At 38.0% G+C, this 13,622-nt stretch overlaps 1 protein-coding gene across 4 annotated transcripts in view; it reads right to left on the reverse strand.

Annotated features, from left to right (window-relative positions):
* Window positions 1-13,622, reverse strand: part of VCAN (versican) — a 110,334-nt gene that overhangs the window by 34,406 nt on the left and 62,306 nt on the right. For 2 of the 4 annotated variants that reach the window (XM_079145538.1, XM_079145539.1), the window contains one exon: window positions 332-5,551. The exons of the other annotated variants lie outside the window; for them this stretch is intronic. In XM_079145538.1, coding sequence (XP_079001664.1) covers window positions 332-5,551 — 5,220 coding nt within the window. The remainder of the gene's footprint in view (window positions 1-331; window positions 5,552-13,622) is intronic. 4 annotated transcript variants of the gene reach the window in all.

Here is a 13,622-nt window from a genome sequence, read left to right on the forward strand (position 1 = left end):
TAACATTGAGGTGTATAGCTATACAAAGGAATACTTTGGTTATAAGTAAAAACACATTGAGTTTTTTAAAACCATTATTTCATTTGTCTATGTTGCATTATATGTTTTTTAAACACAGAAAAAGTACATCTGTAAAGTCCAGAAAAACTCTATACTTACTTCATTGCATGTCATCATGAGCTCAATACTATGGGCTGGCCTGCTGTTACATCGATAGTGGAAGAAAACTCCACTGATTTAACATGACAATAGAAATTATATACATATACATCTTAGAACCAAAGGACTGTTCCCATATTTGGAAGCAGATTTGTCAATGTTGTGATCTTACCTGGTAAAAAGACTGCTGTGCCTTCCACTGACTCTTCATTAATGCCAATCAGCAAAGCAGTTTCGTTAGAAGTTGCCAGAAGGGAAAATGGTGGTGTTGCAAGCTCATTATTTAACTCCACAGTGCTTACTGTTGCCTGATTATTAGACTCAAGAGTTCTCGCCGATAGTTGCTTTTCTGATGCTGCTGCTGTGGAATCCTCCCTTCCAGGTAAAGCTGCATGTGTTTCTGGGTTTATTTCCAAAGAAGAAGGAATGGTGGGCCTCTCCGAAGTCTGTGGGCTGGGCTGAGGCACCACACTTGCCTCAACCCTGGAAGTTGCAGAAGCAGAAGTAGAATGTGGCCACGGTGCAGCACCTTCTAACTTAATTTCACTGGCAGCTGTAATAATAGTTCCAGCCTCAGGTGTTCCTGTACTGGGCAACACCTCAACCATTTCTCCAGAAAACTGGCCATTGGCTTTGTTTGGGAAATCTTGGGAGGTCTCAGTTCCTTCCTCAGCAATTAACTGTGTGGGAGAAGCTTCCATTTCTTCTAATAAATTAGGTTCACTTGCTGCCTTTGAAGGTTCAGATTCTGAGTTAGGAGGTGAGAATGGAGGATCAGTTACCTGAAAATATTCTTCGTTGGACACCTTGACAGTTGCTTCAATATCTGCATGAACTTCCTGGAGAGAATCCTCTGTAGACATCTGAGATGGGGCAGCATCTGTACCTGGCAGAGCACTTGACTGGGGAACCTCTGTGTGTTCAGAAGTTCCACTGCCTGCGTGGGCAGGGAATGGAGAGGATGGTGTCTGAGAAGACAACTTTGCAAATGCTGAACCTGCTGATGTTGTATCAGTGTAATATGGGGAACTGGACCCCTCCAAAACCTCAGGGGTTTCTGTTAAACTCTGAGCTGAAAGGAGGATATTACCAATACTTACATAAGGAGTGGGATCCATCAGTATTTCCTCAGCCCCTGAAGAGAATTCTGGCTGAAAAGAAGGACCCATATGTTTCTTTTCTTCATACTCCTCTTGTGTCTTGTCCAAATGGCCCAATGTTGATATCATTTCACTTTGGTCTGCAATAGCTTGACCATCAGACAAAGTGCTTGATTCAAATATGTCATCCAGAGGTTTGGCTTCAATTTTTAGTTCTTCCGTCTCTGGATTAACTGTGGCAGAACTTCTAGGAATGGGAAGGGATGTTTGTGTGGGAAGGAAAATACCTAATTCTGTTTCTGTGGTAGGAATAGGGATTCCAGTTGCAAAGTTAAAGCCCACGTGATCTAACTGGTTTTCAACTTCAGCAGTCATTGATTCACTATACGTTGCCTGAGTGTTACTAGCCAGAATATCACCAGAGCTCTCAAATGGCTCTTCAGCTAGGGAAAGGTTGGCAGCCACCACATCCTGCTCTTGAACTCCAATGCCTTCTTCATTACTGCCACGTGGTCCTGATGGCACCTCTGGTTCTATGTCTGTTTGCATTCCAAGGATATCTTCATATACAGGTTTAGTATGATCAATATCTATGATAGTATTTTTATCTGATGTCAGCTCAGGAAGAATTTCAAGGATGGTACTCTCTGTAATTGTCAAAATTAAATCCTTATCCTCTTTGTCTAGATCTAGGATAATATTTTCGGTGGTTTTTCTTCTAGTAGGTTTTAAGGTAGAATCCTCAAATCCCATGACATGATCTTGGAAACGACCCAAGACACTTTCTGTGGGCCCCTCATGGGACACCGTATTGGACCAGGTACTTGTGTCAGGGGAGCTTTCATTCTGCTCTGAATGAAGAGGCAGCACCACTGAAACTGCTGGAGATCCGTCAGCAATCACAGCTCCAGCCCTTGGCACTTCAGAATGCTTTTCCAGGGATCTATCGGAAACGTATGTGGCGCTTCCTTGCCCAGGTGCCTCAGTAGTTCCAGCAGTGTGAACTAAATCAAAGATATCCACTTCTCCAGACCCTTCTCCAGAATTTTCATAAAACAAGTCAGATGGCTTTGGTGCTGGTGTAACAAATTCTTTGGCCATTTCAAGACCAGGAGTTCTAGTCAGAAAACCAGTGGGAGCATTTGCTGTTTCTTTATTTTCTGCTGTTGAAGAATACTCATGGGAGACTTGCTCTGTGACAGTTTGTGGGCTACTAGTTTGAATTTTTTCTTCCCATCTGAGGGTCTGATTTTGAGGATGTTCAATGTCAGTGGAGACAGAGAGAGGTTCTGCTCCAGTGTGGTGTGAGACCTCTGTTAAGGATGTGTTGGATGTCACTTCACTATTTTTGGAGATGTCATATGTTTTGGAAATGAGGGGTCCAACTTCATCTGCCACATTTTTCGTTCTCTCATTGTCTTCAGTTTCATCACTGAAGATACTTGTTTCTAAACTTTCCACTTGAGAAGTATGGGGATATAATGTGCTATTAATTTGTTCCATTTCGGAAAATTTTATTGACATCGTAGGTAGAGTAGGCAAAACTTCTTCTCCTGATCCCAGACCAGAGGATAAGAGATCGGTATCCAACTCTTTAATTGTTGGTCTCATACCTTTGGGAAGGAGCTTGATACTCTCTTCATCTTTAGTTGATGAATTTGTGACAGAATATTCAGCGGATATAGATTCAGTCACTAAGGCAGTAGCTAAATGTGACTTTGCAGTAGGCTCTGGGAGAGTGGAATATGACTCTAGGCCCTTTACATCTGGATCTGGAGTAGACATGTGAACCAAGGAAATGTCAATTTTCTTATCAGTACTGTAAGTTTTCTTTGTAGAATACTCTGTAGTCTGGAGTTCAATTTCAGTAAGTGTTTGTGAATCAAAAGTTGTTTGTTCTGTTACAAGAGAGCTTTGGGAGGATTCTAAAGATTTGTGTTCTCGACTCTTTTCCTCCGATGCTGCCTCACTCTCAATTCCCTGACTCACAGGGTTGGTGTTTGGCCTGGACCATAATCTGGCTGGCTCCATCGTTTGCAGAAAGTCCATTGAAATTGTGCCATTGAACTTTACTTCCCCCTTTCCTGTTGGATCTGCAGTACTTTCAGCTTCTGCTGTTGGCAAAATTGGGGATCCTTTATCCACTTCCTCGATAGCACCCATTCCTCCAAATCCTGGGTTAATAAATGAAGAATCTGTACCCAAAAAGTTTTCCACAGCTGTGGGAAGCACTGGGTCAACAGAGCTGCTGGCTGTGACCAGTTGCTCACCTGAGCCCTCAGCGGAGGCTGTGAACTCTTCCCAGGGGAAGGCTGATGTGCTGGCCACAGTATTGCTGAGAGCTTCTGAGTCAAGTGTGTGGTTGCTGTGATCTGAAGTAGGTTTTACAGGTAGTACGATCTGGGTATTCCTAAATGCTTCATCAGCAGAGCCTTCCATCATCACTGTTTCTTCTTTTGTTACGGGATGAGATACTGTTGAGTATTCTGTTAAATCACCACTGAAATCTTCTTCCAAAGGAAAACCTGTAGGAAAGACCCTTATTTCTGCCCCACGATTTGGTTCTCCTGGTGCCTCTGAAATTAATTTTTCCTTAGATTCTTGGCTTATAATTTCGGCAAGTTTTCTGTCCATTATGGTACTCAAAAATAGTCCTGTAGGCTCAGAGGAGAATGTAGTTTCCACATGAGGAGACGAAGTGCCAGCTGCTTCCTTTTTGGTTTGAATTTCTGACTCTAAATTTAAAGAAAATGAAGAAACAGTTGTGGTTTCTGGGTCAGCAACAGCTTCTCCAGAGCCTTGCTCAGTAAGGAAGGAAAGAGGGTCACCTGAAAGAGTAGTCAGCCTTTCTGGGACCCCTGGTGGGCTATCACTGCTGTGTTCAAAGGGCTGTGCCCCCGAATTGACTAAGACATTTGTCTCTGTAAAGACAAAAGTAGAACTTGTAATGTCATTTGAAAATTGTGTGGGTATTGCCGAGGGCATCAAACTTTTCCTGGTAGCTGTATCAGTAGATGTAGGCACATTTGAACTTTCTACTTCAGGGTGCAAAATTAATTGATCTGCTCTCTGTGTTGATGAATGTACCTCGAAGGTAGATGCTGTACCTGTTGTTCCCTCCTCCTCCTCCTTCCTTTTCTTTCCCTTAAGGGATGTACTGAAAACCCACTTGGAACTGTCTGTTTCACTTCTGAATTTTGTAGACACCACTTCTACAGAAGGTTCCTCAGAAACTGAGTCAATGGTGGTTGCAGGTACATCAGAAAGATTTTCCGTGAACATTATCTTGCCAGTGTCTAAAGTAAAGAGGGTATCTGTGGTATTTCTCTGTGATAAATCAGTTACCGTATTCAACATATTATCTTTATCATCTTCTACTTCCCCAGAGCTTTCCAGGATTGGAATTGCAGAACTTCCTGACAGCTCTACAATTTGACTAGGAGTTATTTCTACCCAGCTTTCCATGGTAGACAAGGGACCATCAGGCAATGGATTTCCTGCTAGGGTAACTGATTCTTTTTCTAAAACATTTATTGACACAGAACTTGGACCCATACTGGGAGTGTATGTGACGGAAGTACTTTTTTCAGCCTCTTCAGCAAATATTACCTCTGTGGCCCTTGAAAAGGTCATTTTCTGAGACACTTGGTCAACGGCAGCCTCTCCTGAAGACTCTTCAGAAAACAGAGGTACAGATTCCGAATGCTCATGCACTAGATTTTCAAATTTAGGACCTCCCTCTGTGATTGACTCTGCCCCCTCTGTGGTTTTCTCTTCGTGGAATGGAGCTGTGGGGAAAATATCAGGCTCACCACTTGAAAATTGTTCTGGTGTTTCAGGATAAGTCTCAGGTCTCCATGTAATTTCCAGAAATTCAGTGGTTTCTTTAGATTCATTGGGTTGTACAACAGTAGACAATTCCGTCTCTGCTACTACAAATGGATGGGTATCACTTTCAGAGCTGTCTGAGAAATTTTGAGAAGGTGCAACACTTTCAAACTGGCCACGCCTAGCTTCTGCAGCTTCGGGGTCCTTGGGCACAGTGGTGACTAGGTGCTTCCCATTTATGTACTGTACAGAAGGTGTGGTTGTTACATCAGTAGCATTTTCACACTCTTCATTTTCCCCTTCATTTTCACTGTGGTATATTTCTATTTCAAATATTTCAGGTAAATCAGGTAAAATTTCCGCAATTAGATCGTGCACTGGATCTGTTTCTTCACTACAAGGTTCATCTTCTTTAGATTCTGAATCTATTGGATGACCAATTACACTCAAATCACTCATTCGACCTGAAAAAAACAAAGAGTTTTCACAATACTTAAATAGGAGCTTTGGCAGTGCATGACAGAAGAAATCGATAGCAAGGATGATCACATTCATAGACACAAAGAAGAATTCCAATGTTCTCACATTAAGGGCAATCATCCTTCTACACATGGTTCGCAGTCTTCAAATTTGCTGTTTCATATTAACAATAAGAAAGATAAAACTCAAGTTACAGAAACAGGTTACACAAGCTCTTCAATGTGTTTAACAAAGGCAACAAAGTCCTTAAAATGAAACAAGGAATCACATATGCATGGTAATCTTGAAATGTAAACAATTCATCTTTATATGTACTACCAAAAAAATTTAAAATGAAGGCCATTTCACCAGATCATATACAAAAACTAATTGATTATTGTTCTATATGTAAGGGGATGCTTACATACTCTATTGAATAAGAAGATGAGAAGATTCCTTCTGCCTCTTCATAATTTGTCTAAAAGAAGATCGTTTTTAGGAAAGTGAAAGAGCAGTGGCCACCTCTACCCACTGTGGCAGTAAGACAGGAGGAGCCTAGCTACACCACAAACACAAGAACAGGAAGCCCTGAATGGCAGGGCCGTGGCAAGGAGAGTTGACTGGAAGGATCAGGAAGAAAGAGCCTTTCATACCTGCACACCTTTATCTTTAATGGGATGTGAACTGGGCTAGGTCAATTGTAGTTCTTATTATCAATATTTTCTATGAAGAATGTTCAGGAGTCATATGTAAATATTGTAATTAGCATACTTCAACTACACATCATCAGAACATTCCCTGAATTGTCAATTGCCACATGGCACCAATCACTAATGTCAATGGCTTTTCTACCACCAGAAATACACCAGCAAAGCTCAATGACCCTGTCATCACAATATTTAACTCTCCTAGGAAAGGGTTCTGTCATCACAGCTACCCCACATCCAGTTACACGGCAGTGCAGAGAGGTGCCTGTGACGTACCAAGCCAGGGTGAAGATAAAGGACTGCATGGTGCCTTATTATCCTGCATGAAGGAACATTGCAGCAGAATTAGTTTTTGGTTTAGCCCCAATCCATGTTATACAGGTTCAGGCTGAAGCTGAGACATACACAGAAGGAACAATTATCATGGAGCCTACTCTGCCTCCTCCACTTGCCATCTCTAAGGGGAAAAACGATTTTTCTCCTGGAGTGTTCCTGTGGCAAGAGGCAGTTCCCCTACATGATTGGAGGGGTCAATATCTAGCATTACTGTTAAATAAGAAAAGAAAACAATCTGTTAAGGAGGAATCAGTATCATATTGCTTACATTCTAGTCTAGTAATGCATAATATAAGTATATAGATTCTATATGAATTCTCAATGCAAATTCTATGGAAGATTATTACATTTCTTTAAATTGAAAAACCAAAGACCTCAAGACTTTCACATAATAGAAGACATATACGATATTTACATTTTCCTTTCATTCCAATAAAAACAAAAAAAGAAAAATTCTCTCTGTATTCCACCAAATCTTCACTAAATTATCTCATTAAAATGCTGTTTGTGTAGATCTGGATTATTCTTACCCTATCTATATGTCCTTCTTACTTAATTTTCACACACTGCAGCTCATTTTTTATATCTCCATCCACACCTCCTCATGATTCAACTTTTAATTATGTAAGCTAAGGCATATGGGTATTCAAATGAATGAGAAAATATTTCTGTCATATAGATAAGTGAGATCAATGCCTGACTCCAATGTACAATAAAAATATAAAACAAATACGGGCTATTTCTGCGATAGGTGTTGCAGGTATACCTAATTGCCAAATTCAAGAAAATGATTAAATACTTTGGATTTTCTTAAAAATACAATTTAAAAGGAGGAGAAGAGGGAAGAGAAGTTCACTGAATTAGACAAAAGGGGATGAAGTGAAGGGAGAGAGAATGGGAGTAGGAAAGACTGTGGAACAAATCAGGCATAACTTTCCCATGTTCATACATGAATACACGGCCGGGGCGATGCCACATAATGTTCAACCACAAGAATGGGATCCTAATTAGAATAAGTTAAACTCCATGTGTGTATAGTATGCCAAAATACACTCTACTGTCATGCACATCTAAAAATAAAAAAAAAAAATAGAAAAGAAGAAGAAATCTGTTCAATATTCAACCACTAAAATTGTTATTTTTCTCTTAAGCACCCACTATGTGTATGTTCTAAAAGATGATTTATTAAAGTCTTCAGACAATAACACCTTAATATAGTTTGCACTGAAGGCAGATTTTGTGCTATAAAAAAATGTGAATCATGAAAATCAAAGGGAAATCAGCAGAGAAAAAGAAAGGAACAGGAGAAGGAAGGAGGGGAGAAAAAGTGGTAACAGTGAGGAATGATACTGGTCAAATTATATTGTTATATTGTGTGCATTTGTAACAACTAGGTACAACTGTAAAACGACAAAAGAAATATGAAAAAAAGGTGAAAAAAATATTTGAACTATGTGAAAGAATAAATTTTAAATGCCTTATGCATGAATGAATCTCTTAAAATATCACATTAACTATTTAATCACTAAATAAGCAGTTTCTCATTGTCTAGTAGTATTTTAAAACAGTTTAATAAAGCCAGACTTAATGGTAAGTATTCTGTACAACTTCATGAATTTTAACTGACTTTCAAAAATGTGCCAATCTTAAACTGTTTATACTCTCATATGCAAACCTTTTATGTTGTTTCATTAGCCATAAATAAAATTAGGACTCATTATTAAGAAGTATTATACATAAAGACAGTACATTCACACCTATGGTGGCTTGATGCCATAATATCTCTTACTTATATGCAGAAATAATTTCAAATGAGAAACATCAGTTAGTGTCAAGTATATAAGAACCCCTAACACACTTAGCACTGTTTAATAAATAATGGAGTTAAAACCAGTCATTCAACCAGGCTTTGCCAGTCAAATACAGGATAAATACTGAAATATCCGCTCAACGTTGCATATTTATAAACTCTTGGGCTAAGAGTAGGGTCAGAACATTCACTGTCATTGTAGATTGTGGGAGTTCCTAAATAAAGTCCTTAAAATAAAAGGACTTTATTTTTAAAAATAAAAGCTGATAAAAAATACATCCCTTCAGATGGAGGTTCTGAAGCATGGTGTCAGTGGCTCTACAAGAGTGGAATGGAGCAGAGACACTAAGGTGCACCAATGTGCCACTCAGAGTGAAACTGGGGGTCATGGCACTCACTTAAACAGAGAGAACTCTAATTGCAAATCAATAGTTTATATAATTTAGTTAACCATCAACTGATACTAGGTTGACTTCTGTTCATTACAGACCATGGAATTCACTCTATGTTCTCTGATTTTAGCTCCAATAAACAAAGTAAAACTGTTTTAGTTCATGTTCCACTTGGATAAAGAACTTCCTGTTGCTCATAAACCTAAGGGGTTTAACATTTTAGACCATCATGACAGAGTATTTCACAAACTTAGCCCTTAAATGCATATATTCCATTCTATGACCAAAATAAACCTCACAATATTTAGATCACAGCAATACGAACATATCAGAGACATAATCTTTGCACACATTTCACAACCACAGGACTGTTTCACACTGGTCTTTGCCTGCACAACGAAATTCACTGCCACAACCATGTGTTCCGTGCAAACTGTACTACCTCCCCAGAAGCCAGCTGACTGCACAGAATTTACTTGTGCTTTTAATGCTTCAGACCCCATGGATGACACTGTCTTATCAACTTTACAGAGACTCGGGTGTTCCATCTACTCTTACCTGTCCCTGAAGCATTTCAATAAGTCAGAAACCAGACTGACTAAATTTTTTTTCTCCTAATTATAAGGTGAAACTTGCTGTGTGCACATATGTCAACATGCCTATCATTAAATTTAGGTTAAGATTTTTCCCTCTACTCACCTCCCAAGCATATATGATCTTACTTGACTTCAGAATGGTAGAAAACAGAAACATTAACCAATTTCATCCTGCTTGTCATTGTGCCAAGAAGTCGGCAGTGACCAAGGAACTATCAGCACATCATAATAAATAGCAAGCAAAAAAATAACAGAATGAATCAAACAACATTATCCTATGTAAATTTATGATTACACAACTGGTATGCCTTTACGCCATGTACAGAGAAACAACATGTATCCCGTTTGTTTACAATAAAAAAAATAGCAAGCAAGAGGAAAATCAATATAAATAACATTCTCATTTGATAAATATTATAAAATGTTTCTTCTAAATAAATTTTATTGTGCATATTTGAGATGTACAATCTGATATTATTATGATATATAGATAGTAAAATGGTTACTATAGAGAAGCAAAGTAACACAGCTATCAGTTCAGTTACTTTTTTGTGTCATCAGCAGCTAAAATCCACTTATTTATCAAAACTCCTTAATATAATACAATCCTATTAGCCATAGTCCTCATGTTATACATCACACCTCTAAAAATATTTCTACTTTCTACTAAATAGGGTTTACATAAAACAAAAATGAAAAATTAAAGTTAAAATTATTTTGTTTCCTTTTTCTGAAAGGAATAGTCCCACAATTAAGCAACTGATATTTATTATTTAAAAAAAAATGTGTTACTGCCAAGTGCTCTTATTGGATGTCTTAATATTGAGAGTGGGAAAATGTCAGTTATGTAGGACTTTCAAGTTAAATTTTTCTGCCAACAGATTCTCTACATATCAATCTACATTCTATTCTGTCTGTATATCTAGTTTGTTCCTATACTTTTAGCATTTCATAGTGGTGGGGGATAGTGGCATAAAAATCTATCCATTTAAATATAGATAGGTGAATTTTATTCCTGCTGCATGATCCAAATTCCCATCTGTAATCCCTCATAGCTCACAAATCCTACTTACTCCTCTTTGTTTATTCATCTTCCAAAATGACTTCTTCATCTCCCCTTCCTGCCACCACCCCCACCTACCACACATATTATTAGAGAATTGCAATAGCTATAATTATTGTCAACCAGGCAGTTTCTTTGTGCAGTATAGTGGAGGACACCTGGGCTATTATGAAAATAGTGTCTCATTCCAAAATGGGGATCTGCTGTCTTTCATACTCACAGAGCAACCTAATGTAGTTATTGACATTCCAAATTCTTAGATGAAGTCCTTATAAAAGACTGCTCTATTTTAGAATTCTACTCTAAGGATAATATAACTTTTATTTGGATTTCAAGAGTCAAACCACAGAACTCTGTAGAGTATATGTATAATCTCTTCTATGTTTATGTGAATGTATTTTAACAGCTTGACTTGAATATACTAGTACCATGGTTAATAGGTTTTTTAATGACATTTCACACAAAGCTTTATTGCTAGCTGACCTCAAACATTCACCAAGTATTTTTAAGTACTTCATGGTAGAGTTTTGTAGACACAGCACAAGTCTTCCAGTCATGCTGTTTCTAGACAAAAAACATAGCTACTACGATGCATAGGCAGCTGGTTAAAGTTCATATTCTCTAGGGGATTTTATAAGTTAAGAGCTTTTAATTAAATGTAAGTTATACCAATCTACTCAGCAGAGATATATAAGGATCACATTTCTTTATTAAAATGGACTCTGATTTAATGTGTAACAAAAAAGATTTTCTTCCTTATTTCAAAAATATAATAGATAGCCATACTGACTTTATTTAAAAGTTTAAAATTCTTTAGAATGTTTAAATTTTTGGATGCATATCTGTAGATCTAATAATCAGTCAGAAGCAAATATTTCAGTTTCATTTTCCTTTCATACTTTCATATATTCTCTCTTCTCTCTCTCTCTCTCTCTCTCTCTCTCTCTCTCTCTCTCTCTCTCTCTCTTAGTTTCTGGGGATTAAACTCAGGGGTGCTTAATGACTTAGCTACATCCCCAGCTCCTTTTATTTTTTTTATTTTTAAACAGGGTCTCACTAAGTGCTCAGTTGCTGAGTGGAGATCCTCCTGCCTCAGAATCCCAAATCACTTGAATTTCGGGCATTTGCCACCACACTGAATACCTTCTATATATTTTCAACTACAATAAAATGCTGACTAGCACCTTAAGAAACAAAGAAAACCGACTAATGTGTATTTTGTCCAGATTCAATATCCTGAATCGTCCACATAAAAATGGGTGCCAAGTCAATATGCTAAAAAATTTTGATAATAGTAATTATATCAATTTCTTTCCCAACTCTCATCAGATATTTTTGCTTCCTTAGTTAATCCCATGACTGAATATCATGTAATATTTGTATCAATACTCAATCCTCCCAGTGATGAGAGAGATTAAGGAGAAGATCAAGAGATCAATATTGAGTTCTGTGACCCTTGTCTCCCTACTAGCTCTGCTAGCTAAGGTCCCTTTGGTGTAATCCTAGAGCACATTATCTCAAAATGACAGCTTTCTGTGCTGAGCAAGAAGTTGAACATTTCTCAATTAATACCCAGAAAGTTTACACCCAGAAAGGGCAATATATGTGTATAAACAATGAGTGCTTCTGATGACCTCACTTTTTAAGAGGCAGACATGCTATAGAGAAGATAAATGAGAATCATTTCTTCTCCCGACTTCAGATAATCCTCAAATAATGTGGTTCCTTCAAGTGAAAAGAATGTGTTTAGATACAGTCAACTGGCCTAAGTGACTTGAGGAGAAGCCACTGAGTGAGGGCTCAGATTTCTTGTGGAAAAGGCCCAAAGGATATCATATCTTCCTATTTTTAAAGAGTGAGGGATTTCCTGGAGAGCAGAGTCAAGTAATTGTTGGACCTTTGAGCAACTTTTTTTTTTTTTTTGTTTGCAGTGCTGGGGATTGAACCCAGGGCCTTGTGCTTACGAGGCGAGCACTCTACCAACTGAGCTATCTCCCCAACCCTGAGCAGCTTCTGGACAATGAAATACAGAGCAATAAGAAAATCACATAATTCAAGTAATTTAGGTTTGTAAATGTTTTCTTAAAAAATAGAGCAAATAAGCAAAACTCCATCACAGGACAGCCCCTTCATTATTATCCTTTTCACTTAGTGTTCTAACATTGCCAAATCCCTTGTTGGATGGATAGGTAATTGATATATAGACAGAAACCAGATATTCTAATATGAGAAAAATGCTTTTCTTAGAATAAAGGACTTAAAAGTAAGTGAAAGCTTTAACTAAAGTAAAAAAAAAAAAAAAAGTCCTCCTAAAAGTTCCCCTTTAAGCTCATAGAATTTTATCAACTAAACTTCACAAACGCTAATTTATTTTTAATTATGTCACTTGCTTTGTTCAAAAGCTGGCAGTAGTTTCTGGTCATCTCTTCCACCTGGCCTCTCCAACAGGGTGTTCAGATGGCTCCACTAACTGGCCCACACTGACCTCTCTTTCAGTTCTCTCTTGTCATTCTCTGAGTCTGTGCACTGGAGCCCAGCAGCCCATCTTCCTATCTTGGAGTCTCCTCCTACCACCCCCACCCAACTCCCACTCCAGACTTGTCAGGGAATCAGTGTTTCACAAAACCTCCTTTGAACTTTATCATCTAGTTATGAAGCCCTAGACCTTCTATATATCTTTCCTAAAACTTCTCAACCCAAACGACCATGTCCTTGGTGTGTATGTCATGGGACTTATTTCATGTGCTTTCTTACTTAAAAATTTCCTAGGTGTTTCATTTTATTGACTCACCTTCCTAAGTTCCATTTCCCAAAATTGAAGCAAACAGTCCTTTAAATACATAATGCTCTCCATACTCTATTCACTTTGCCTTTCTTTTTTGAGAGTTTAATTATAAGAATATCTGCATAGGTATTTATCATCAAGAATGAAAAAGTCTTCATCCTGCTCGATCAAAATTTCCTTTGAAAGATTTATACCTTGGACTGAAGGACCTGTTGTTTTTTAGCTGAGACTGCAGCTCAAAGTCTGAGACACAATTAAAGAATCTTACAAAAACTCAAAACACTAAAAATTTTTGTAGTTATAAATCTACTTAACTTGAATGTAAAAGCACAGTCTCAATACTTTATTATTCATTTACTTTTCAGATCTACAGATTTATATCAAGAC

The sequence above is a fragment of the Sciurus vulgaris genome (genome assembly GCF_902686455.1).
Source record: "Sciurus vulgaris genome assembly, chromosome: 6".
Classification (NCBI taxonomy): domain Eukaryota; kingdom Metazoa; phylum Chordata; class Mammalia; order Rodentia; family Sciuridae; genus Sciurus; species Sciurus vulgaris.